This window comes from Ambystoma mexicanum, chromosome 11, assembly GCF_040938575.1.
Source record: "Ambystoma mexicanum isolate Mex_15411 chromosome 11, UKY_AmexF1_1, whole genome shotgun sequence".
In the NCBI taxonomy this organism is placed as follows: domain Eukaryota; kingdom Metazoa; phylum Chordata; class Amphibia; order Caudata; family Ambystomatidae; genus Ambystoma; species Ambystoma mexicanum.
Genome location: NC_090934.1, coordinates 1,173,541,880 through 1,173,568,185, shown reverse-complemented (window position 1 = coordinate 1,173,568,185; position 26,306 = coordinate 1,173,541,880). Strand labels below are relative to the sequence as shown.

Here is a 26,306-nt window from a genome sequence, read left to right as displayed (position 1 = left end):
GGGCAGCCAATCAAGTTCCTTCATGACGAGTCACACCCGCCGCGGCAGTGACAGTGTTTTCTGCTCATCAGATCTGACTCAGCGTTCGGCAAGCAGAGACAGCCTGCCTAGCGCGCACCCCCGGCCGTAACACAGACGTCTCAGCTCTAATGGCACATTTCCATGAACAGTCCTCAATGGAGGTATGTGAGGCACTTCTCACTTTTATAATGCCAGATATCCGCATTAGTCCCTTTTAAGTAACGTTAAGAGATCGTTATATTTTCTATCTCCGTGTTTTTTCTCTCTGTTTTTGTTTTGGCTTCCTCCAGTCTGAGGACCACTATAAGCACATATGAACCCAACGCTGCACACACTAAGTGACAGCCGCTGTGACACGACTTTTTCCCGACAAGAGGTATGTGGCATCTAAATCCATGTATTACTCACAGCATGCTAAATCAAACATACATGGAACCCCATAGAGATAGTTACATCTGTCTGTTTGCCCCTTTTTCACACAAAATAGTGGGTGGCTGCGCCCTGGGGACTTCGTGTTCCACGCTGCGTGTGTCTAATCTGCACAAAATATGTTGTGTACGCCATTGCAACAAAATCTATATTGGTAGCACTATACGGGAGCTCACACCCCGTATCCGGGAGTATGTCGTCCATTGGCAGTCAAGATCCAAAACTGCCTCTTTCAGTTCATTGGCAGACCAATCATCAGTTGGATAAGAAAACAGAGCTCAGATTCATTGGGCTTAAAAACTCTCTATGGGACGACGAGGAGGGGACAGAGAAGGTAAACTCGGACAAATGGAGTCAAAGACCATATGCCAATTGCGAACTACCCATTTTGGTCTCGACACAGACCTCAAAATGTAACTTTTTTTTTTTAGAGCTTATCACTAATCTTTATTTTGGTGTCACATCTTCTTCCCTATTATGCACTATTTTTCAGTATTGTAACGTTTGCGTATAACAAGGCGAACAATATTGTGCATGCAATGATGCACAAAGTGCCACCTAGCATCTTGATACCAGTAAGATGGTAATGTAATCATAATTTGAGTTATTATGACATATATTTGCTTTGTAACGTGTGCAATCTGTTTAGCAACAAGAACCAAAATTACATTATGACATCTGGGGCAGTGTCACTTTGGCACAACAGGTTTTATTTGTCACATCCCCACAAATGTGGTGGTCATGTTTATGCATATGTTTTTTACCTAACCATACAGAGTTAACAACTGGTTATGCCATAGTGCAATTCTTGCACATATCAAACAATCCCTGATATTCATGACTAAGGGCTAGTGCAGGTACCACAGGGCAGCCCACATCCAACAAGGCCGCCCTGGACGCGCTTGGAGTCGAACGCGGAACGCCATCAAGCGGTCACATACACAAGCCATGTGCACGCCACCATGACGCCACGCAAAGAGGTTGAGTAATGTGAACACATAATATACTCGGGTAATTTGGCTACTGCCACACTGTCCTATACCATTAGTGATTATGCCGCAGTAGTAATAGGCCCTGTAAACATGTTCATTGCAGCACGCATATATATTCTTCTCTAAATCACACCTAGACATCAATCTGTCATAGATTCCAGTACTTACTGCATTTATTGCATAACAATTGTTAGTTAATTCTTAAGGCTAGTTTAGGCACCACTGGGAAGCCCCTTCCAACATGGCCATCCTAGAAGACATAATGCCACACATGACCTCACGCGCATCCACATGATGCTACCAGTGCTTCAGCTATACTTTTAGCACACCTAATGGCGGACGCGATCGTACAGAACGCGGAACGCCATTAGGCTTTGAATCTCACTGCGACATGGGGATCCGTATAACATGAGGTGAGTTTGGAATATCAAATACAGGCATCAGTAGAGTGCACACTATTAATCCTCCATGCATAGAGCTTTGAGTATTGTAAACTTTACAAGTATGCTTAAATCATTGGTAACTGCTTTTCTGTCCCATAATGTCAGTAAATACATCGTAGTAGTGCTTTTACCAATATGGCCACACAGATGTGCAAGTCATATTTTGGCAAGACTCGATTTCAGACACTTGCCAAATGTCATGAATTTAATCCACAGGATTTCAGGGATCCAACCCTACCAAATTGTGATACACTAATCCAGAGTTGACAGACTACGTTAGGTGTGTACTTTAATTCTGGTATCTCACAGCATATAATGGTAGCATGGCACGTGCATTTGACCTAACCAGTCACTAACATACATTCACCAGCACTCAAGTGGGGCCTGTGTGTTTCGGAGCATGCACTTCACTAAGTCAATTCTGAATAATCAACTGACAAATATAAAACAGCTATTTATGATCATTTTTGTTTTTCTCTACCAACCTCTCCCTGAATGCCTATGCCCTCTGCAATTGCTTAAACACCTTTTACACATTTTTCGTATTATGTGGTCTTCAATGTTGATTATTTCATGTAATGTTTGGCTATATCAACAATTGTGCAATTTGATTTGTTTATGGTAATGGTATTTTGAAACATGCATTACAACTGAACATTGTTGTATCAGACAGTTTGAGTTGACAAACTTGTTATCGAGAATAATTGACAATAAGTGCCCAGTTATGAAAAAGACGCAAGTAAGGTCGAAACTTGTGTCATCAAGGGGCACACCTGTAATAAAGGCACCTTTTGGATACATTCTCTGTTATATTGCATTACATTGGGTCCAGAACTATTCCCGGGGCAACTAATCTCCCCATTCTATTCTTAATCTTTTTTGTTCGTCTAGCTTTTCAGTTTCTCTGTCTTAATGAGACCTGGATGAACCCTACAATACTGCCACTCCTGCCTCCTTTACATCCTCTCTCACAAAACTTTCCCACTCTCCTCGTTGTAATGGCAAACGCGGTGGTACTGGTATCTTGTCCTACTCATCTTGGTCTCTTGCTCATCCTATAAAGTCTCTTCCTATCTTCCTCTCGTTTGAATATCATCTCTCACAGTTCTGTCGCCATCTCTCTGTCTCACTTCTTATTCTCTATTGACCACCCAGACGGCCCTCTTCATTCCCTGCTGATATTCGCTTGTCCTTGCCTCTAATTCTTCTGAGCGACTACCTTCATCTTGACACTACCCATGCTTCTTTTCCAATTCTTGTCCTTCTTACCCTTTCCACCTGTCCCAACTCCACCTTCCCAGTCCTATGGTTCCTGTCTTAGCTTAATATCTTCCACTTTTTCTTGTGATTCTCCTGTCCAGACTTACCCTACTTACTCCTGAGATAATGTCCTGCTTTCCTTCCTCCCCTCCTCCTCTCTTACGCTGTGATCTCCGCTCATACAATTATTAATTGTTTATTCCCTTTCCTCTAGCCTTAATATCAATGACTTCTCTCTCTATTAAGAGCACATCTTCTCTTCTTGCCTCCTTGTCTACTCTGCACTCCTTATCTTTTTGTATTTTTACTTCTTTGAAACCATCTCAACCATGGCTAACCCTGCCCCTCTCTGCTATTCTCGTCACAAGGCTGAGCGCTAGTGGAAGAAGTCCAATTCACCAGACGATTTGCACTCCATCCTCTTCCTTCCTCCTACAATTCTCTCCTTTCTGCCCCAAAACATGACTTCTCCTCGCTTACTTTTTCGCTCTCTCAACCTCATCGCTTATTACAGGTACTGAACTCTATTCTTGACCCTCATCCTCCTGACCCTGCCCTTTCGTCTTAACACTCACCCACTGATTTTCTTCATGTCTAAAGTCCTATGATTTCATTCCTCTTTCTCAAACCCTACAACTACCTCCTCTTCTCTTGCTCTTTCCTTGACTCCCGATAACCCATCACTCCTTCCTGCTGTCTCTCCTAGTTCTACCCCACTCTTCTCCTCAGTCTTTGCCCTCATTAGCGCTCCTTACTGACTCAGGAACCTCTTCCTTGACGCGGGGGTCACCTCACAACCTCTCCCTTAGATCCTATTTCATCTTCTCTCATTTCTTCTATCTATTCATCTTTTATTCCTGATCTTACATCTATTATAATATCCCTGACATAGTCTACCTTTCCTTCCTCCTTTAAGCAAGCTGTTGTCATGCCAAGTCTCAAAAAAACCTACACTTGATGCCTCCCTGTCATCAAATTTTTGTCCAAGAGCAGCACAGGGGAGCACGTTTTTGGGGATTTGAACATTCCAAATAGTTCCTGCCAATCCCAGTCATACTGCAAGTCATCAGGCAGTTGAGTAGGTACAGGAAAATCATGATCCCAATTTCTCCAGATTGTGGCAGGAGGACAAGGTACCTGGACTTTCTGGACATGGATCTCTACCCTCCAATTAGTCTCCCACATAGATTATATCTGCTTTCGAAGGAGGGATGGCTGGTTCTTTACCCGAGCTTCAACACCCTCAACCTGCATGCTTGGTTACTGAAAGGTTAAGGTACAGGCACTGGGATCTCCCTCTACACATTATGGATGTGCAGATTTTGGCCAGAAGCCCGGCAACAAAAGCTCTGTACCGCAGGCGTTGGAAGATATTTTACAGCTGGTGAAGGGTGGAATGTGTTGATCATTTTCTGTGCGAGACTTCAAAAGTTATGTCTTTCATGCAGCACCTCCCCTGACAAAGGTTGCATGTTGCGACAGTTAAAGGATATTTAGCAGCACTGTTCATCTTCAAGTGATCTGAGATCAGAAGAACGATGTGCCACAGTGAGATGGAGAAGGGCCCCCTTGAACACTGGAAGAGGGGTGTGCTTCTGTAAGGAAAAAGTGAGCCACTGGGAGAAACAAAAAAGGGAAGTTATCCAATGAGGGGGAGTGGGTGGGTTCCTTGAGACCAGACAAGACCCCCGACTCACTGAGGTGGGGGTGCAAGTAGCAAGAGAAATAGAGACTTTGATCACAGGACGAGGGGATGTGCAACAGAACAGGAGAGCCTCTTGAACCCCAGTGCAGGAGTGTGCTCCAGTAAGGGGGTGAGGAGAGCCCCATGAGCCCAGAGAATGTGCAATAGAGCGGGAGAGCCTCTTGGCCATAGCAGAGGGAAATAAGTAGCAGACAAGGAGAGCCCAAGAGGTACACTTTTGGTACACTTGGCAAAGGAAGGAAGCCCTAAAGGCCCAAGAGGTGAAGAGGCATTATGGTCCCCAGAAGAAAGGATAAGAACTGAGCTCTATAAATCGCTAAGCAGACCACCTTAAGGTTTGGAACTTTTTATATGCCTTTTCTATTTGCCGTCCCTAATATATAATCCTTCTTTCAAGCACTACGTATTCCCAAGAACCTTTAGGTTACAGCCATACTGAAAAATGTCCATGCAATAGTCTTATATTTTATTTTGGATTAATATAACCCTTAAGCTTTATTCTGGTCTTAGTAGTTGGTTTTCCTTCTAACATGGGACACCTACTCCTCAGGCTTCTTAGACACTTCACAAACAGTGTATGCTCAATATAGGAGTCCTTTACTCTTCAAGTGTGCAATAAAACACGTAGCCTAAGCATTTCAAGGACCAATCGATACTTTATCTTTGGAATCCATCTTTTATGAAACGGAGTAACTCACACCACAATGAATACACCGATATAACTCAACCCTTTACATACCACAAACTATGCTGGTATTACCCAACATGTCCCTTTGTAGACCATGCTGAAAACCTAACCCTTTATATTCCCATGCCCAATCTGGCATATCATTAAACTTCTACATCCCATAGCCAAACTTGGAAATGCATACAAGAGTATTCCTTTCTATATATAGGATACAAATACACATGTTTTATACAAATTACATTACACTGTTCACTAACAAACACTAATAAGGGAACTTTCTGCGGTCAAACAGTCTAGAGCTCAGGAAAATATAAAGTCTCCCCACCCCCTCTGAAGGCTATCGGTATAGCTATGTATTATAAACTAACTCTCATTGCACCAGCATCCCTCATACAATTATGCTTCATTGGCATGTCTCCTGGAGATAGTTACTGCCAATGCTTTGGGGGTCTTGTCTCAGGAGGATAGCTCAGGGACAACGTGGTCGCCTTGGAAGCAAGACGACACAGAGCAACACAGGTTCGATCCCTATCATAACTCTCTTACCATAAATCTCATATGGGGTCGCGGGTTTCTGATTGTGTTGTAGGCATTTACATATTGTGCTGCTTTTCTACTGCCTCTGGGTTGTTGCTCGTCTCTTTGCACTTTCCCCTCACTTTCTTCTGTCACCATGTACACTGTCTTTTTCCATTCTGCAACTCATTTGTCTATGCATTCAGTATCCCTGCAATGAATTTCTCTCTGGACACTCCAGGTCCCTCACTCTCTTCAACCAGTCTTTTCCCCTGACATTTCTTTCTCTCCACATGATGCCTCATTCTTTATCATTGTATTTGTCGTCCTGCAGTGCACACTCTAACATCACTGCAGCACACAACTATCCCTGAAGCTACTTTTCGCCACTCTTTAAACTCTTGCTGCACTGGCCACCTGCCTTCCTCTGTCTTTTTCTCTTTTTCTGTACTTAACCACCACACTAACTATGCTGTGGCTCTATCTGGAGCCTTCAATAACTGCACTTTCACCCTGCCCCTAATTTGTCTCTGTACCCCATCTACACACCCCCTTTCTTTCTTTATTTGTGCATGCTCTTGCTTGCTGCTCTTTGGCCTGGTTCTGAATTCCAGCTCCCTCCAAGTATACTTGTTACTTATTCCTGTCCTTCGCTACCTTTCTTTAGTCTCCCTGAGCTCTCTCCCTACTCTCATTACATACTCTGATCAGCAGATTGCATAACATCTATTCTATTTTTCTGTTCTCTTCAGACATCAGCCTTTTTAGAGCATGCAATCTCTCAGTGATCCCCTTGCGTGCACAATAAGTACTTTAACTTTAAACTGTACAGCGTGGCTCTCTTTCTTTCTGTATTCCAAGTCCATTTTCACTCTCATCTTTGCCTTCCATTTCTACACACTGTTTCTATACAATGTGTCTAAACAAGATCTGCAACTCTCTTTGTAGACCATTTCTCCTGAAAGTCTGGGTACTACCTCTATGTTCACAGTTTGCTGTGTCACTCTGCCCCTCCCTTTGCCAAGGTTCCTCTTGCACTCTGTATATGCATGCAGTGACTTAATTCACATTACATTACATTACAGCATTTGTTGAGCGCACTGTGGACCCTCAGGCATGAAGGCGCTAACTGGTGGACATACACAAACAGATAAACAGTAAACAAGACAAAAGAACCTACAGGTTCAGACAAGGATGGTATTTTTATCTGAACAGATGATTTTTAAGAGCTCTTTTAAAAGCAGATAAGGAACTCTGAAATTTGAGATCTTTTGGAAGATTATTCCATAGTTTTGGAGCTATTGAGAAGGCCCCCTTCTCTGCTTTGACAGTTTTTCATCTGGATTAGATGAGCAAGTTCTGTCCATTAGACCTCAGAACCCTACCAGTCGGTTTATCTACGATAGAGGTCTGCAGATATGCAGGCATAGTGCCTAGCCTACAGTTGAAGGTGATGGTCAGAAGCCTAAATGCTATGCGTGCTTCAATAGGTAGCCAGTGTAGAGAATGCCTGGCACTCGTTACATGGTCTCTTCTAGAGAGACTCAAGACTACTCTTACCGCTCTGTTTTGTATTATTTATAGCCTGTGTAATTCGCCTTTACTGATGCCAGCTAGTAAACAACTGCAGTAGTCCATCTTAGCGCCAATTATGGCCCTGGCGATGATCTCGGCCCTCGTTTATGCACTCGGCACTCAATGCACGCGGCACTCGTTTCACGCAGTCTCCTCCTCCGAATCATTCCTTCTTTGGCTCTGTGAAGCCTTTCTGAATTCTCTGCTTTTTCTATGCACACTATCTTTTTACTAGTCATTCTCTGCTGCGTCACTTGCACTCCCATTCAGCAGTATGCCCCTTCTGCATGGTCGCCACACTTCTGCACAATCTCCATACTACACACTCTTCATGCCTCCGTTATATATGTCTCTCTTCACTTTGAATCCTCTGAACTTTCTGCACCCTGTCTGTCTCTATGTTTTATCTCCCTCTAAAGAGATTTTGGACTTGTGCCCTTCTGACAAGTTTTCCATTCTGCACATTTTGCCTGCGTCAGTCCCTTTTTGGATGCACTTCCTTCCTGTCTAATCCTGTTCTTGGCACTTTGCCTTCCTTTGCATTTTTTCCTCTAGCAGCACATTCTGCCTCTGATCTGAATGCTAGGCCTCCTTATGAGGGGTGGGAGGGTTCTTACTAACTATGGGGACTCCGATGGTGGCACCAGATAGCTGCTGTACCAGGGTTACAAGACATGTTCTCTACAACAACAAGTAATACTTAATATTCCAGCATCATAAAAAGCAAGAAATACAGGATGGACTAAAAATCAACTCCATGTACTCCTGACGAACATCAGCAAGTTACACATTTCCTCTTTTATTGGGCTTGGAAACTCATAGCAGGCCTATTTGTACAATATTATCTATAAGCGACTACTAAAGGCCAACAAGATACAACCAAAGAACGGGATATCAGTGTGGCATTCACTTACCTGAGGTTTAGTCAATTCAATTGCAATATTCTGTACTTCCATTTTCCAGTCCAATTTAGGGGATTTGAGCTCAGTTTCTGCAAGAGGGTTTATGTAGAGTTTTGCAGAGGCTGACACTGGCTGGAAAACTAATGGATAAGAACATACATTAGCCCACAACATGAGTATAGTAATCTGTGTTCATTAGCGCCAAGCTCAGAAGGAGAAGATTTCATTAGCTTCTGTATGATGCATTAACTTTGCACATATCACCATACAAATTCAGCATCTTTGCTGTCAGGCAGTTAATTCCGAAATAGAATTTAGTTTGCCCACAATAAAAAATGAGACATGCGCTAGCTATACACAAGGCCTATAATAGGGTTCCACAAACTAATACACCATAATATCACTGATTAATCAAAACGTTTTCACAGCTGGATATCTGTGCACAGATGCACTACAGAATATTTGAATTCCAGCGTCAAACATAAAAAAACAAGCACTAATAAAGACAATGGGTTTGGCTTATGCATAAGTATGGTATGAGCATGTTTCAGACACTGACATGTCGCAGGCCAGAAGGAATATAGACCTTGAGAAACAAATGTTGTGGAAGAAGGTTCCTGTTTATTCTTAGCTAATCCACATTTCTCAGCGCAGCAACCAACAAATCGTGGCTCCCTTAGCTGCGGAAGAACAGCCTGACTGAAGGATAGGATCTACATGACCTGAAGGTTTTCTCAGGAACTTGAGGGAGTTTCCTTTCCATTCCTTTTTTGCCTTCACTTGTCTTCCTCCCTCTGCAGAGCCCCTTCTTCCTGGCCTGTTGGCTTTTTACAGGCAGATTCCCTAGGTCGTGGGGTCAGGTTGGAAAAACACCTACACGTTTTAAGGTATCCCCTTTAAAACCAATGTCAGGATATAGGAGTAACGCAATGTCCATGAAAAATGGATACTGAACTAAACTATTTAGGGTCCAATGTCAAATCACTATTCTAATTGACAATTCTGGAGGGCCAGCACCCAGGAAACAATCCTTCAGTTCACTCCCAATTTGAGGGTGGTTTGAAGTGACCCAGCACACCTCTCACATGGCCTTGACTGGCAGTCCCGGTTGTGTGGTGTTTTTTTCTTTGATGCATTTGTAGCTGGACAAGATCATGTAAGTTTTCTTACTCCCCCTTGCCTTAGTGGTCTCTGCAAGCTGAACACCTCCCCAGGGTTTCTTCTGGGTATGAGTTTCTACCCCCACCCTCTTTTTTTAATCATGTTGCAGTAATTATTTCCCCCTCCAAGGGCAACCATCCTGCAGGCTCTCGTCAGGTTCTTAAGCTCTCGTGACTTTTCAGCAACCACCAGGATTTGGGATCACGCCTCCAGGAGGTAGTTCTCTCACTCTTGCTCTATAGGGTTTCCTGTCTCCTGCCAGCTTCTGAGACAAGTCCTCCAGCAGGCCCCTTGCTCTCATCTCCAGCCAACACTAGCTTCCTTACAGTGTGGCCTGCTATGAATAGTCACCCATGCTTCTCAGATCTTATAAAGGGTGGCCTTATTGGCTTGACCTTATCTGGTTTTTCACTACTCTCCTTCTGCTGAAATCACAATGAATCAGAAAAACTGTCATAACTGCCCCAACGACTGGATGCTTCAGCTTCCATTTATAATGTGGCCTTTGTTCCAATTACTCCAATTAGAACACTTTTGGGTCTGTTTCCTCATTAGGTTTGGGCTAGGCTATTTGTGTTAGACTAAGGACTGCAAATCCTCCCAGTGAGCATGCCCTTTACTTTCACTTTCATTTAATTGTTGCGTTTGCTCCAATACCATAATTCTTCCATTGCCCCCCCCTCTGCACCCTCAGTCCAAGGTCTCAAATAGCCAGCCTGCCATTTTAAGATTAGTGAAGGGTTTCATGCTGGCTGTACACGCCTGCATTTGTGTTGGAAATTATGCAAGTTAGTTTGTTTGAGCGCAGTAACGATATAAGCCCTGAGCGCATAGGCTCAGTCTATACATTTTCACCTGGTACCTAGTATAGTTTGTCAGCCTTTACTCCATAGTGCTCAGTGGGGTTTTGGCACCAAAAGAATGCCTCAAAGTATGCACTCACTCACACACATTTTTTGTAATAATTAACTTAAGAAGCGGTGTGATGTGTGCATGTGGCAAAATGAGGGTGTGTGTGACTGACTGGCTAGTAGCATGCAAATTGACAATTCTATTTACTCTTGCGAACTGTGTGCTTGCCAAAGAGCTTCATGCAGCGGCTCTTATTCCCTCTACTCTTAGGTGTGTGAGTTAATCCTAGAAAACCTGTCCCGATGCTAATTTTTCTGGGATTTCTTCACCCCAGAATCATTTTCCTCATAAAAAAGGAATGCTAGGCACTCTTCCTTACTCCTCTTGAGATATTGCGCGTTTAGGGATACAGAGGTCGTCATCTCTAAAGATTACTATATGCCATGGGATGAGGGGTCAAATAAGGGACTAGGGGATCTCTTCGGGGAACCCTCCGTTTACCACCTCCACAGGTGGAATTCTAGAGCTGGTGGGCTTTCACTGTTTGTTTGTTTTTGTTTGTTTTTATTACTTATATTGCGCACCAGACCCAGGGGTAACCGGGCGCATTTTATAAGGCAACTTAAAGCTTAGTTACAAGATCACATGGCAAATAGAGCAACAAGAAACATATAACGTAATAATATACAACAAAATATACAGGAATATACAGAAGGCGAAAATGGGGAAGCATGTATTTACAGTCCTAATCAGAAACTCCTAGGAATGAACTGGCCCGAAGAAACCCGCTCAGCCCATCTCATTGTTTGCTTTTCACTTGACTGACACAAATGCCCAGGGGAGTATCATGTGCCAGGTTTTTTGGTATTTGGAAAGGGCTCCATACTACAGTGTGCGCAAAAGACGTTTTTACATACAGAAGGGTATTCTGTAGCAAGAGGTGATGGCAGTCGATGGATGAAGGGAGTCATCGTAATGGTATTGCAGATGGCTTGAATAATTCCACAAGCTCAGGGGAAGCAGTTGAAGGTTTTATTTAAACTGCAGGAGGTTTAAATACAGAGTGTTCCGGACTATGCGCTCGGCTAACCAGCACCCTAACCCAGTCTTCCCCATTTCCCAGAATGTAACTACAGATCTGTCACCTCTATTGTCATATCTCTCTCAATCCCTTTGGCACTTTCTAAGGATTACCTACTCTCTTCGTGCCCCGCAATAAGCTCTATTATGTTTCGGAATGTGCCTGTCCCCTCACACCATCACTCCTTTGCCTGATCTTGTCCCTCGCTAATTCCTGTTCTTCAACTCTCTACCCTTCTTCTAACCTTACTCTCTCTCTCTCACTGCCTCTGGTGCACTCTCATTCTATACCACCTTCTCTCTCCCCTGTGCCTTCTCCCTCCAACCTCTTCCACTACACCATTCACCGCTCCCCAGCACTCTCTCAGTCCCACCGTACAAACTATTTCTCCCCTCCACTCTCACTCGCTCCCGTCTTTCCAATCCTCCTTCACCCTTTCCCCCTTTCACACTTGGTACCACTCTCACTTTCAACACCAGACCTGCACCTATATCCAAAAACTGCCAGACTACAACACTGTGCTCCACCGTCGTCCTTCCGCCTGGTCTCTCAGTCCACCACCACACCTGACCTCACCCAAACACCTTTCATTCTGTCTAGTTGTGGCAGGCTTTTATACCTGTGACCTCTTAGTTCTACCCCCACGCTCCCCTTCCCATTGGTGCTATGCCTCACCTGATTATGGGCCAATGTAACCCTATTTTCCCTGGGGCTGGGTCTTCACACTGCTCTTCTTCAGAAGCCCCTTTATAAGACCTTCCAGGATTTTGCGGCATGAAATGGCAAATTTTGCGGCACAAACCTTTATTTATTGCAGCATTCTTCCGGGACATTTTGTATTAACTGGAGGGTGTAACATTGCCACATTGCAGGAAATGGGCAGAGTGCAAGGCTACAAGAGAGCCAGGGTATCATTATTATGTATCTTTTGTATTAATTTAATAGGAAGAGTCCCAGATGTCTGTGGCTTGGCAGAACAGTGTTCGATTTGGCTCCATTTTTGGTTTAATGTGCATGCCTATGTAATAGTATTAACTATATTGATCATTATCAGTTGTAGTGCTGAAAATATTCCCCTTCTATGTTCGCCAATCCCCCAAACACCCACACACCTCTCTCACCAACACACATCTCACCAACTCCCCATCACAACTTGCATTCCTTAACCTTTCACTCTGTCGAACAAGTTACTCTCTTACCTGGTAACGTTCTTTCGATGGGATGGTCCGACGACGTATTCCATATCTATGACAGTAATCACCACAGCTGTGCTGCTTCAGAAAATCTTTTGGCGTCTGCGTCCTGCGTCAATGATGTCGATACGCTGTCCTTGAGGGCCTCCGTTAAACCAACGTCACCAGATGTTATAAGTAGGACGCACGACGCCCATAACCTCAGTTGTAGTTTTTTCCCCAGAACGTGTGGCACCAATCCTCTGCCAGTATGACCACAGAAAGCCTTGCGGAAACGTAAGCTGCAATCGCATAAGAAATTCTGTAGCGGGGAAGGCAGGGAGGGAGCGATATGGAATACTTCGTCGGACCATCCCATCGAAAGAACGTTACCAGGTAAGAGAGTAACTTGTTCGACAGAGTGAAAGGTTAAGGAATGCAAGTTGTGATGGGGAGTTGGTGAGATGTGTGTTGGTGAGAGAGGTGTGTGGGTGTTTGGGGGATTGGCGAACATAGAAGGGGAATATTTTCAGCACTACAACTGATAATGATCAATGATCTGGTTTTTCACTACTCTCCTTCTGCTGAAATCACAATGAATCAGAAAAACTGTCATAACTGCCCCAACGACTGGATGCTTCAGCTTCCATTTATAATGTGGCCTTTGTTCCAATTACTCCAATTAGAACACTTTTGGGTCTGTTTCCTCATTAGGTTTGGGCTAGGCTATTTGTGTTAGACTAAGGACTGCAAATCCTCCCAGTGAGCATGCCCTTTACTTTCACTTTCATTTAATTGTTGCGTTTGCTCCAATACCATAATTCTTCCATTGCCCCCCCCTCTGCACCCTCAGTCCAAGGTCTCAAATAGCCAGCCTGCCATTTTAAGATTAGTGAAGGGTTTCATGCTGGCTGTACACGCCTGCATTTGTGTTGGAAATTATGCAAGTTAGTTTGTTTGAGCGCAGTAACGATATAAGCCCTGAGCGCATAGGCTCAGTCTATACATTTTCACCTGGTACCTAGTATAGTTTGTCAGCCTTTACTCCATAGTGCTCAGTGGGGTTTTGGCACCAAAAGAATGCCTCAAAGTATGCACTCACTCACACACATTTTTTGTAATAATTAACTTAAGAAGCGGTGTGATGTGTGCATGTGGCAAAATGAGGGTGTGTGTGACTGACTGGCTAGTAGCATGCAAATTGACAATTCTATTTACTCTTGCGAACTGTGTGCTTGCCAAAGAGCTTCATGCAGCGGCTCTTATTCCCTCTACTCTTAGGTGTGTGAGTTAATCCTAGAAAACCTGTCCCGATGCTAATTTTTCTGGGATTTCTTCACCCCAGAATCATTTTCCTCATAAAAAAGGAATGCTAGGCACTCTTCCTTACTCCTCTTGAGATATTGCGCGTTTAGGGATACAGAGGTCGTCATCTCTAAAGATTACTATATGCCATGGGATGAGGGGTCAAATAAGGGACTAGGGGATCTCTTCGGGGAACCCTCCGTTTACCACCTCCACAGGTGGAATTCTAGAGCTGGTGGGCTTTCACTGTTTGTTTGTTTTTGTTTGTTTTTATTACTTATATTGCGCACCAGACCCAGGGGTAACCGGGCGCATTTTATAAGGCAACTTAAAGCTTAGTTACAAGATCACATGGCAAATAGAGCAACAAGAAACATATAACGTAATAATATACAACAAAATATACAGGAATATACAGAAGGCGAAAATGGGGAAGCATGTATTTACAGTCCTAATCAGAAACTCCTAGGAATGAACTGGCCCGAAGAAACCCGCTCAGCCCATCTCATTGTTTGCTTTTCACTTGACTGACACAAATGCCCAGGGGAGTATCATGTGCCAGGTTTTTTGGTATTTGGAAAGGGCTCCATACTACAGTGTGCGCAAAAGACGTTTTTACATACAGAAGGGTATTCTGTAGCAAGAGGTGATGGCAGTCGATGGATGAAGGGAGTCATCGTAATGGTATTGCAGATGGCTTGAATAATTCCACAAGCTCAGGGGAAGCAGTTGAAGGTTTTATTTAAACTGCAGGAGGTTTAAATACAGAGTGTTCCGGACTATGCGCTCGGCTAACCAGCACCCTAACCCAGTCTTCCCCATTTCCCAGAATGTAACTACAGATCTGTCACCTCTATTGTCATATCTCCCTCAATCCCTTTGGCACTTTCTAAGGATTACCTACTCTCTTCGTGCCCCGCAATAAGCTCTATTATGTTTCGGAATGTGCCTGTCCCCTCACACCATCACTCCTTTGCCTGATCTTGTCCCTCGCTAATTCCTGTTCTTCAACTCTCTACCCTTCTTCTAACCTTACTCTCTCTCTCTCACTGCCTCTGGTGCACTCTCATTCTATACCACCTTCTCTCTCCCCTGTGCCTTCTCCCTCCAACCTCTTCCACTACACCATTCACCGCTCCCCAGCACTCTCTCAGTCCCACCGTACAAACTATTTCTCCCCTCCACTCTCACTCGCTCCCGTCTTTCCAATCCTCCTTCACCCTTTCCCCCTTTCACACTTGGTACCACTCTCACTTTCAACACCAGACCTGCACCTATATCCAAAAACTGCCAGACTACAACACTGTGCTCCACCGTCGTCCTTCCGCCTGGTCTCTCAGTCCACCACCACACCTGACCTCACCCAAACACCTTTCATTCTGTCTAGTTGTGGCAGGCTTTTATACCTGTGACCTCTTAGTTCTACCCCCACGCTCCCCTTCCCATTGGTGCTATGCCTCACCTGATTATGGGCCAATGTAACCCTATTTTCCCTGGGGCTGGGTCTTCACACTGCTCTTCTTCAGAAGCCCCTTTATAAGACCTTCCAGGATTTTGCGGCATGAAATGGCAAATTTTGCGGCACAAACCTTTATTTATTGCAGCATTCTTCCGGGACATTTTGTATTAACTGGAGGGTGTAACATTGCCACATTGCAGGAAATGGGCAGAGTGCAAGGCTACAAGAGAGCCAGGGTATCATTATTATGTATCTTTTGTATTAATTTAATAGGAAGAGTCCCAGATGTCTGTGGCTTGGCAGAACAGTGTTCGATTTGGCTCCATTTTTGGTTTAATGTGCATGCCTATGTAATAGTATTAACTATATTGATCATTATCAGTTGTAGTGCTGAAAATATTCCCCTTCTATGTTCGCCAATCCCCCAAACACCCACACACCTCTCTCACCAACACACATCTCACCAACTCCCCATCACAACTTGCATTCCTTAACCTTTCACTCTGTCGAACAAGTTACTCTCTTACCTGGTAACGTTCTTTCGATGGGATGGTCCGACGACGTATTCCATATCTATGACAGTAATCACCACAGCTGTGCTGCTTCAGAAAATCTTTTGGCGTCTGCGTCCTGCGTCAATGATGTCGATACGCTGTCCTTGAGGGCCTCCGTTAAACCAACGTCACCAGATGTTATAAGTAGGACGCACGACGCCCATAACCTCAGTTGTAGTTTTTTCCCCAGAACGTGTGGCACCAATCCTCTGCCAGTATGACCACAGAAAGCCTTGCGGAAACGTAAGCTGCAATCGCATAAGAAATTCTGTAGCGGGGAAGGCAGGGAGGGAGCGATATGGAATACTTCGTCGGACCATCCCATCGAAAGAATGTTACCAGGTAAGAGAGTAACTTGTTCTTCGAGGGGATTGGGTCCTCCGACGTATTCCATATCTATGACAGACTCCCAAAGCAGTACCAACGTAAGGAGGCGGGAAAAGAATTTAGAATATACAAATTTAGAATGCCCAATCAAATTGCGGAGTAAAGGACCACCCTGCCAAAGGTCAGATCCTGCCCATGGATAGGATCTAGGGAGTAGTGACGTACAAAAGTATGGACCGAAGCCCAAGTGGCTGCTTCACAGATGTTACGAATAGGACCCCTCTGCAGGGCAGTAGAGGCAGTCATACCCCTAGTCGAATGGGCCCATAAGCCTACTGGAGGGTCCTTACCTGCCAGGCGGTAACATTCAGAAATTTCCAAGATAATCCATCAAGACAAAGTCTGCTTAGTCACAGCTTGTCCCAAATGCCTTCCAGCGTAACCAATAAAGAGCTGATTGTCCACTCTGACCCGGGACATGCGTGAAATGTAGAAACTTAAAGCTCTCCTAGGATGTAACCTATGGAGCCTCTCCTCATCCTTACCAGGATACGGAGGAGGATAAAATGCCGGAAGAATGACCTTCTGGCTCAAATGAAAATCCGACACAACTTTCGGAAGAAAAGAAGGACGAACTCTAAGGACAACCCTGTCCTCATGAAACACAGTGAAGGGTGGCTTAACAGACAATGTCTGTAACTCACTCAATCTGCGAGCGGAAGTGACTGCAACTAAAAACACAGTTTTCAGGGTTAACAGCTTCAAAAGACAAGAATGTAAAGGCTCAAATGGAGCACCCATTAGAAACTTGAGAACAAGGTTCAAATCCCACCCAGGCACCTGGAAAGGTGACGGAGGGAACACATTAGTGAGCCCTTTCAGAAACTGGGAAATTAAAGGGATTTTAAAATAAGAACACTCCTCAGACGAGCGCTTAAATATGGACAGCGCCGCCAGGTAAACTTTAATGGTACCCACTTGCAAGCCCTTGTGGGCTAAAGAAAGCAAAAAAGACAGAACCACAGGAATGTCACATGAAAAAGGATCCACATTCTTAACCCTGCACCAGTCGCAGAACTTTCTCCAACGGCAACGGTACAGGGACTTTGTTGCCGGCAGTCTGGCCGAAAGCAACATCTCCATCACGTCTTCAGCGAGGTCCCAATCCTTATACCTCAACCTTTCAGAAGCCAAGCGTGAAGGTTGAGGGATCTGACCTCTGGATGGAGAACTTGACCGCCCCTCCCGTGAGAGCAGATCGTCTCGGTAGGGAAGACGACATGGAGGACAGATGGACAAGTCGAGAAGGTCCGGGTACCACGTCCTCTGGGCCCATGCTGGAGCAATGAGGATCATCTGGGAACCGAACCTCCGTAACCTCCGCAGCACTTGCGGGATGGCGGGGACTGGAGGAAACGCGTACAGCAATGGGAAAGACCACTCCACCACGAAAGCGTCTCCCAAGGCTCCTCTTGGAGGAAATTCCCGCAAGCAGAACCTTTCGCGCTTCCGGTTGACACTGGAGGCGAAGAGATCCACTTGAGGGGTCCCCCAAAGGGCGAAGAGCTCCAGGAGAATCACCTGAGCCAACTCCCACTCGGGAGAGATCACGCTCTGCCTGCTCAGAGCGTCCGCCGTCTCGTTTTCGTCTTCGGCCAGATGAACTGCCGAGATCGAAATTTCCTGCTGGATGGCCCAGAACCAGAGCTGCATCGCCTCCCTGCACAGAGGAAGTGACCCTGCCACCCCCTTTTTGTTGAGGTATTGCATGGCCACTGTGTTGTCCGTCAGAATCAGGACATTCTGTCCTCGCACAGTCGGCAGAAAAGCCTTCAGGGCAAGCCTGACGGCCCTCAGTTCCAACAGATTGATATGGAGACTGGACTCTGACGGAGACCAACGACCGCTGACTGTCAGCTCGTTGGCATGAGCTTCCCATCCCGTGAGGGACGCGTCTGTCACGATAGTCCCCTCCGGCCAGGGCAGCCAAAACAGAGCCCCCCTCATCAGATTGCCTTCAGCGGCCCACCACAAGGTCCTGGGCGACCGAGGGCGGCACCTGAACGGGGTCCGACATCCTGCTGGAGGACTGTAACCACTGGAGCTTTAGAGCCCATTGCAAAGATGTCATCCGCAACCTGGCCTCTGGCACCAGAAGAATGCAGGATGCCATGAGGCCGAGCAACCTCAAGAACTCGAACGCTGGGCAGTTTGAAACTTGCGCACCATCTGCTGAATGTGGTGAGCCCTCACCTGGGGAGGAAAACACTGCCCGAGGGACGTGTCAAGCATGTACTGGAGCCGCTGAGTTGGCGTCAAGTGAGATTTATTTAAGTTGAGGGAGAAGCCCAGCTTGTGAAGGGAGTGACAGGTGACGGACAGATGATCCAGGACTTGCTCGGGAGAGCGCGCTCTGATCAACCAATCGTCCAGGTAGGGGTAGACGTGAATCCCCCCTTTCCTGAGATATGCTGCCACCACCACCATGAGCTTGGTGAAAACCCTCGGGGCGGAGGTCAATCCGATAGGCAGGACTCGAAACTGAAAGTGCGAGTCGCCAACCGCGAACCTCGGGTACTTCTTGTGCTTGGGATGGATCGGCACATGAAAATAAGCGTCCTTGAGGTCGAGAGACACCAACCAGTCCTGAAGTTGAAGGGCCTGGAGGACTTGAGAAAGAGTAACCATCTTGAACTTGTCCTTCCTGAGGAGCTTGTTCAAACCGCGCAAGTCCATGATGGGTCTCAATCCCCCGTCTTTCTTCGAAATTAAAAAATAAGGGGAATACCATCCCTTGTTCCTCTCAGCTACAGGCACCAGTTCTATGGCGCCTTTCTCCAGCAGGGATTGAATTTCCTGCGCAAGGAGCGGATCCAGACTCTTCAAAGAGAGGTTCCCTGGTGGATTGTCGTGAGGCCTTTGCCGGAAAGGAAGACAGTAGCCATGGGCTATGATCTCCAGAACCCACACATCTGAAGTAATGGCACGCCATTCTACAAGATGCTGCACCAGCCTTCCCCCAACAGGAGAAGCATGGGCCTCATGACTGAGCTGAAGCGGCTGCGACAGTGTCTGAGGGCAAAGAGGCAACTGCTCGCGCGGCCATGGCACCTTGAGTACCTTGTTTTCCACCTCTGGCACTCCTACGGTTGCCCCTTTGACTCAGCTCCTCTCGATTTACTAAAGGACGAGTAATATCGAAAGGAACCTCCCCTCCATTGCTGTCCCCTAGGACGAAAAGGCGGAGGTTGGCGAACTGCAGCGTCCAACGACTTCGCTGCAGCTTTAGAGGTCTGCAACCTCTCAAGACTCTCGTCACCCTTGCTGCCAAAAAGATGGTCACCATCAAAGGGCATGTTGAGGAGCCAGGCTTGCACATCAGGAGCAAAACCAGACTTCCGCAACTATGCAAACCTGCGTATTACGGTGCTCGCTGCCATGGACTGGCTGACGCAATCAACCATGTCCAGACCCGACTGAACGGATTCACACATTGCATCCTTGCCATCCTGCACGATACCAAGGAAACCATCCCGTTCCTCCCCTTTGGGAATATGATCAGCCGCTACGGAAATACAGTTCCACAGAGTGTGAGTGAAACGAGACAAGGCACAAACTTAGTTGGCAGCCTGAAGCGACATACCCCCAGAAGAAAATACCTTCTTCGCCCAACCGTCAAAACGTTTGTCGTCCCTATCAAGAGGGATGGTAGGGTACGACGCCTGCTTTGCCGGGGCCGTAGACGCCTGCACCACCAAACTCTCTGGAGCAGGGTGCGTGGTCAAGTAGCAGGGGTCGCCACTGGCTGGGCGATATTTCCTCAGCAAGGACTTGCTCACTGCTGGGAGACTCTTCGGAGCAGTTCAAGCCACAGCCACCCTTCTCTGCAAGGCCATATGGAATGGCAGCACCGGGTCAGTTGGAGGACCTTGGTCCAGTATGGAAAACTAGCTGGAAGGTAAGAAATTGCTTGTTACATCTGTTCCTTTGCAGCTAGTTTAGAAAAACCCGAGTTGAAACTCGCGCACGAGCATTATGTATGCGCTCGTTATGGGCGAACAGAAACACCACTAGTTTCCACCAGCACACATGCTAGCATTGTATCCATCCAGCACAGCTGAAAGCACCCGCGCTGGAAACGGCATTTTTGAAACTAACGCAGCTAGTCGGTGCAAGTGCGGCCCCATAAGGACAACGGTCAACCATTGTGGGAGTCTTTCGCACTGACCACACATTATGATTAATATTGTGCATGACGCTGATACAACAACGGCGCCTCCAATACATTAAGCAACGGCTATTTACACTGGAAAGTGTCGATGTAGATACGCTGTCTGTAGTTAGAGATAGTGTTCATTCTGCACCATTTCGTTTTTTAAACAGCTTCATTAAAAAAGCTTGCTAGAAGAACCAACATAGCAGAGTTCAACTAAAAGTCTTACAGGCCATGGAATACGACCATAGAGACCTGTAGGAAGACTCAATCAAGACGGGATCCCTTCTCACGTCCATCCAGGTACGAATTTAACCCGCTACCCCTTTTTGCAAATAATTATGTGCACCAGTTGTACCTAAATTTACGAGATAACTGGGGGTCATTGACATTACAGTAATTTTATGATACCAGCATAGAATGCTAGCCACTAGACAGATTGGTTTTCAGGATTCTTATTAGACACATTGGGGCTCATTATTACCTTTCAGGTCTGGACCGCGGTGATTCCGTGATGGCAGTAACAAAGTTTCCGCGTCCGCAAGGTTGCGGAAAGACTGTCTGATTACGTGCTGTCGGTGGCGCGCACCACACGGACGTGGAAACGTTACCGCCATCACAGAAAAAGCCACGGAAATGGACATAGCGCCGCCACAAGTAGCGCAAAACCTGTATCCGCCACCGTCGCCACGGACACGGAACCGGAAATACCATGATCGCCAAAACAGGAAATAGAGAGGCGGCCATCATATAAAGCACAATCCATTGGCATCCAGAGTCAGCACAAGCAGAATCCACACTGTGAGAAGCCAAAAGGGACCACCAGCATGTCTGCCAGGATTCCAGCGCAAACAGCGCTTTAGTGAGGCGGAGGTAACCATTCTGGTGGAGCACATAGTGGAGCATGCATAGATGCTGTTCAGTGCCGATCAACGGCGTGCCACACAGCAGCGGAGGAAGGAAGTGTGGGCGGAAGCAGCACTCAAGTGCACCGCTGTGGGCGTGACTGTGAGGAGTGTAAAGGACTGCCACAAGCGGTGGGACGACCTCAGGCTGAGGGTTCGGAACCTGATCTCCACACACCGCCAACGCGGCAGTGGGACAGGTGGAGGACCCCCTTCCCCAATGAGGCTGCAAGCATGGGAGGAGCGTTGCAGCAGTGTCCTCCACCTTGAGGGCATCCATGGGATCGGGGAGGCTGAGGCAGGAGTGAGCCCACCTGCAGATGCTGGTAATTGGTCAAACATGAATGCCATATGAGTATATGTTGATGGCATGACTGGGCCAAAGGACCCATTAACAACCCCCCCCCCCCCCCAGGCAGTGCATGACTGGGCAAAAGAACCCATTAACAACCCCCCCCCCCCCGGGGGCAGTACATGACTGGGCCAAAGGACCCATTAACAAACCCCCCCCCCCCCCCAGGCAGTGCATGACTGGGCCAAAGGACCCATTAACAACCCCCCCACCCCCCCAGGCAGTGCATGACTGGGCCAAATGACCCATTAACAAATGCCCCCCAGGCAGTGCATGACTGGGCCAAATGACCCATTAACAAACGCCCCCCCAGGCAGTGCATGACTGGGCCAAATGACCCATTAACAAACGCACCCCCCAGGCAGTGCATGACTGGGCCAAATGACCCATTAAACGCCCCCCCAGGCAGTGCATGACTGGGCCAAAGGACCCATTAACAAACCCCCCCAGGCAGTGCATGACTGGGCCAAGGACCCATTAACAACCCCCCCTAGGCAGTGCATGACTGGGCCAAAGGACCCATCATGATCCATATGGCAACCAATATCACTACAATGCATACCCCCAACAAGCAGATGCATGTAACTGCCACTATTAAATGATCAACCTGTATGATGCATGTGATGCACCCATCAGGCACCACCACATAACTAATTGCATGTCCTCTGTGTCCTCACAGCCCTATCAAGTGACAGTGATACTGCACAACAGCCCAGGCAATCAGAACCGGCACATGTCCAAGCCAGCGCCCCTGCACAGGAGGATGCTGCCAGCAGTTCGGCATCCCTGCCCCCAGTAGCAACTGCAACACATGTGCCGGGCACCATCACCGACATTCCCCACCGTCTCCACGCTGCCTGACACAACACAGGTGCCACAGGCACCCATCATGCCCACCCAACCCACCACAGAAAGCAGCTGCACTGCAGAGGAGGCGGCATGTAGTGACAACAGCGCCCCGGCAGTGCAGTCTGATACTGGGCCACAGGGGGAGATGCACACATTGGATGACTTTGAATCCTTCCATTAGCTGGAGTTCAGCCCCACATCACCCCGAAGTCCCATGAGGTCACCCACCCCATCAATGGCAGAGCTAAATTCCCGCATGCAGCGGATGGAGGAGCAGCAGGCTACCCTCACCCAGCTGGTGGAGATGCAGCTCTAGTAATCTAGGCTGCAGAGGGAGTGCTACAACACATCAGTACGTCGCCTCTCAAGGTCCATTGGACGCTTTGCCAGCACTATAGTCACCCTGGCATGCCATGTGCGGGAGGGCAATGACAACACCTCCAGGCTCATAGAGTCCATGTTGATTGGCCAACAGGCAAATATTGCACATATGCCATCTATTCCTGATTCTGTGCCATCCAATACCACCACCCCATCCAGCTCCACCACTGCCAGTCCAAGGAGGCGCTCGAGTCGGCTAACGGGGCTCTCGGGCAAGGATGCCCAAGCACAGAAGCGCACACGGAAGTGATGGCATGTGTGTCGGGCACTGCAGGACACATGTGGACTTGAAGGGTGTGAGGGGTGGGTACGTTTGGGTGGTGGGGGAGGTTGTTTGGGGGGTTTGAACATTGGGGCCTGGTTGGGGGTGGGTACGTTTGGGTGGTGGGTGGGCACGGGTGTACAGCTTCCCTAACCATTGCACCTCCTTCCCTGTTAATTCATCAATATATCATCACTTAAAAAAAACATACATAAGTGGACATCTATCATTTCATTTGCAGTACAACAATTCATTTATTGGCATCAACATATCCATGCATTGCTGTGAATGTGCTGTGTCTGAAAAGTAAATGCGAATCAGTTCATCCCATGCTCTTTGTCGATCTAGTGGACCCCCAGGAGGAGGTGGTGCCATCTCCATCTCCATCTTCTTCATCTGCGTCTGGCGGTACCGCCACCGTGATCACGGTTTTAACGCCATTTTTCTGGCGGTGTTTCCATGTCCGCACTAGTTGTGATGCTTGCGGTGCTTCGTATAGCCGATAACGGAGGGGTTTCCGTGCAGGCAGACTTTACAGGACCCTTAACTCCGCGGTTGGGGGTGGTGCTATTTCCGGGGCCGCAGGTCATGTTTGGGCGGACGCGGAAACGGTGCCGGTATCGTTATACTGGCGGTGTTAAATCCGGACCGATCTACTTGTAATGAGGCCCATTGACTGCCTATGCGCGCACCTTTACTCACTGGTTTCTGGAATTTAAAGTATCGAGTTTCATCCTTATACTCTTTGCATTGCCTTTTTGGACTCGTTCCTGATTAGAGCCACCTCTACGGAACTAAAGCACTCTTAACAAATCGATTAGTATTCTTTGGCCCCATTGATGGCTAGATTTTGAGTCTAAGGAAGACAAGGTCTTTTGGTGTACTTCGGTACACCTGTGGTTAACCGTGATTTAGGTTTCTGGTTGACAGTTGCACCTTGATCTATAGTATAAGACCGCCTCGTCCAGATGCAACACTGACCTGATGTTATTTTCTCTCGTTTCCCCTTTTAGGGATTCAGCGCCCTACTCATAAGCAGCGCTCCCTACACCTCTTACTATTTTACAAGTTTGCAGCGTGGTAAGCCATACTGAGTTAATCATAAACTAAGGTTGAGAAGTTTGCTCTACTATGTTTTGAGCTTAACACAACCGACTCTAAATGTTGTGTGCATTTCTTTCCCCCGTTTTTTCCACAAGGTTATAGTTAATTATAACAAGAAGGAAACCCTCGAGGGCTGCAACTCCTGGCCAAACCAAAGTTTCTCTATAAGGAATCGACAATATACAAATTTGGTTAATGTTATATTGTTCGTCTTTTTGAAGCAATACCCCTGAAGAATTTCCCTGCAAAAGATTTACAGATTTAGGGAATGAAACATGTCGGGACAATGACACCGTGTGACCGAGATACGTTTACAACAGAGCACTGATAGCTTGTATTTATTCAAAATTTATTGAGCAATCCTAACTTACACATAAGGATTAAGTACTAGGCAGCTGAATGTTACACGTATATAGCTTGACTAGTAGGGTCAATTGCTTTTCTCAGAATTGTATGTAGGTTTCTTAATGTGATTTTATGAAATTCTAATGTACTTTTTTGCCCATTTGTGTATGTGTTGATGAATTGTGTTAGTGACAATATTTAGGTGAAGGTTGTTTTGTGTTTGATCTAGTGTTACCAGTTATATATTTACTTTATCACTCCTTTTTCCTTTTCCTGATGTGTCAACATTTGTGGTGTTTTACATTGGCAATGAATGTAAGATAACATTTTTTCTACAAAATCTTTTTTTAAAAAGATTACATTACATACCTATTTAGGTTGTATATGTTTTTTTATAAAGAATAGAATGAAATATGGTACAATTAAATAAAATAAAATATATATATATATTTTCTATGGTCTAGAACTGTGTTTTGGTTTGAGCTGTGAAGTTGCACACCCTTAAGGGGGCATTGTGAGCATTTACCTCACAAGAAAGGGGCGAAAGTGAGGCGCAGGATCTCTTCTGTAAATTGTTCCAGATTTGTGTGTGGGGCACGGTCCCGGCCTCAATTAAAAAAAAAAACAGTCCTCACCGAGTTGTAAGGTTCCAGGATATCAGTCAGGTCATCCTGCTGAAAATCCCCAGGGGGGGCAGACCACCCCAGGTAGTCCGTGACCCTCAACATGAGGCGCCGGTATGAGGATTCGGCATGCGTGCCAGGCTCTGGCCTACCAAACTCCACCTCCGGAGAGGTGTCCAGACCACTGGCGTCGTGCAGCGACTAACGCAGGTCCTCAAGTTGACTATGACCAGAAACAATGTCATCAGGAACCCCTGCAGGAACCTCACCTTCCTCAGACCCCTCATCCACCTCAGAAATCTAATCCAGAGGCTGGAAGGAGGGTACAGAAAAAGGCATAAAGACATGTGTAGCCTTGGCCAGCGCCTTTCTGGGGGGTGCCACCGTGCCATGGGGTACCTCCGACAAGGCCGCCTCGAAAGGCGTTGACGGAACCGGTGTCGACGTCGAACGCGGCGCCGACAGCATCGACACAGGCCTCGAGTGCGGAGCCCCGAGCGTGTTTCTCGAAAGCCTGGGCGCCGATGGCATCGACGACTTCCTCGGAGGCGGGGCCTCGAGAGAGTCAGTCGACGAACTCGGCGTCGATGTCTTCCTCGAAGACTTCACAGGTTCTCGCAGTCTCGAGGGCGTCGAGGACCGGGACCTGGAACGGGCATGTCTAGAGCAACCATCCTTGTCCGACCGGGACCTCGAAGGCGTCCGGTGGTCTCGACGACTGCTCGAGCCCGAAGGGTACGAGCGGTGTCTCTAGCACAGCCACGACCAGCGTCCTCAGACGGCGCGGACGGACCGGAGCCCTGCGATTAAAAAATCAACATCTCCTTTCG

General features: G+C 46.8%; 1 protein-coding gene across 4 annotated transcripts in view; it reads right to left on the bottom strand.

Moving 5' to 3' along the window:
- Positions 1–26,306, bottom strand: part of VPS13C (vacuolar protein sorting 13 homolog C) — a 5,236,720-nt gene that overhangs the window by 4,356,961 nt on the left and 853,453 nt on the right. For all 4 annotated transcript variants that reach the window (XM_069624493.1, XM_069624490.1, XM_069624491.1 and 1 more), the window contains one exon: positions 8,544–8,671. In XM_069624493.1, the coding sequence (XP_069480594.1) occupies positions 8,544–8,671 (128 nt within the window). The remainder of the gene's footprint in view (positions 1–8,543; positions 8,672–26,306) is intronic.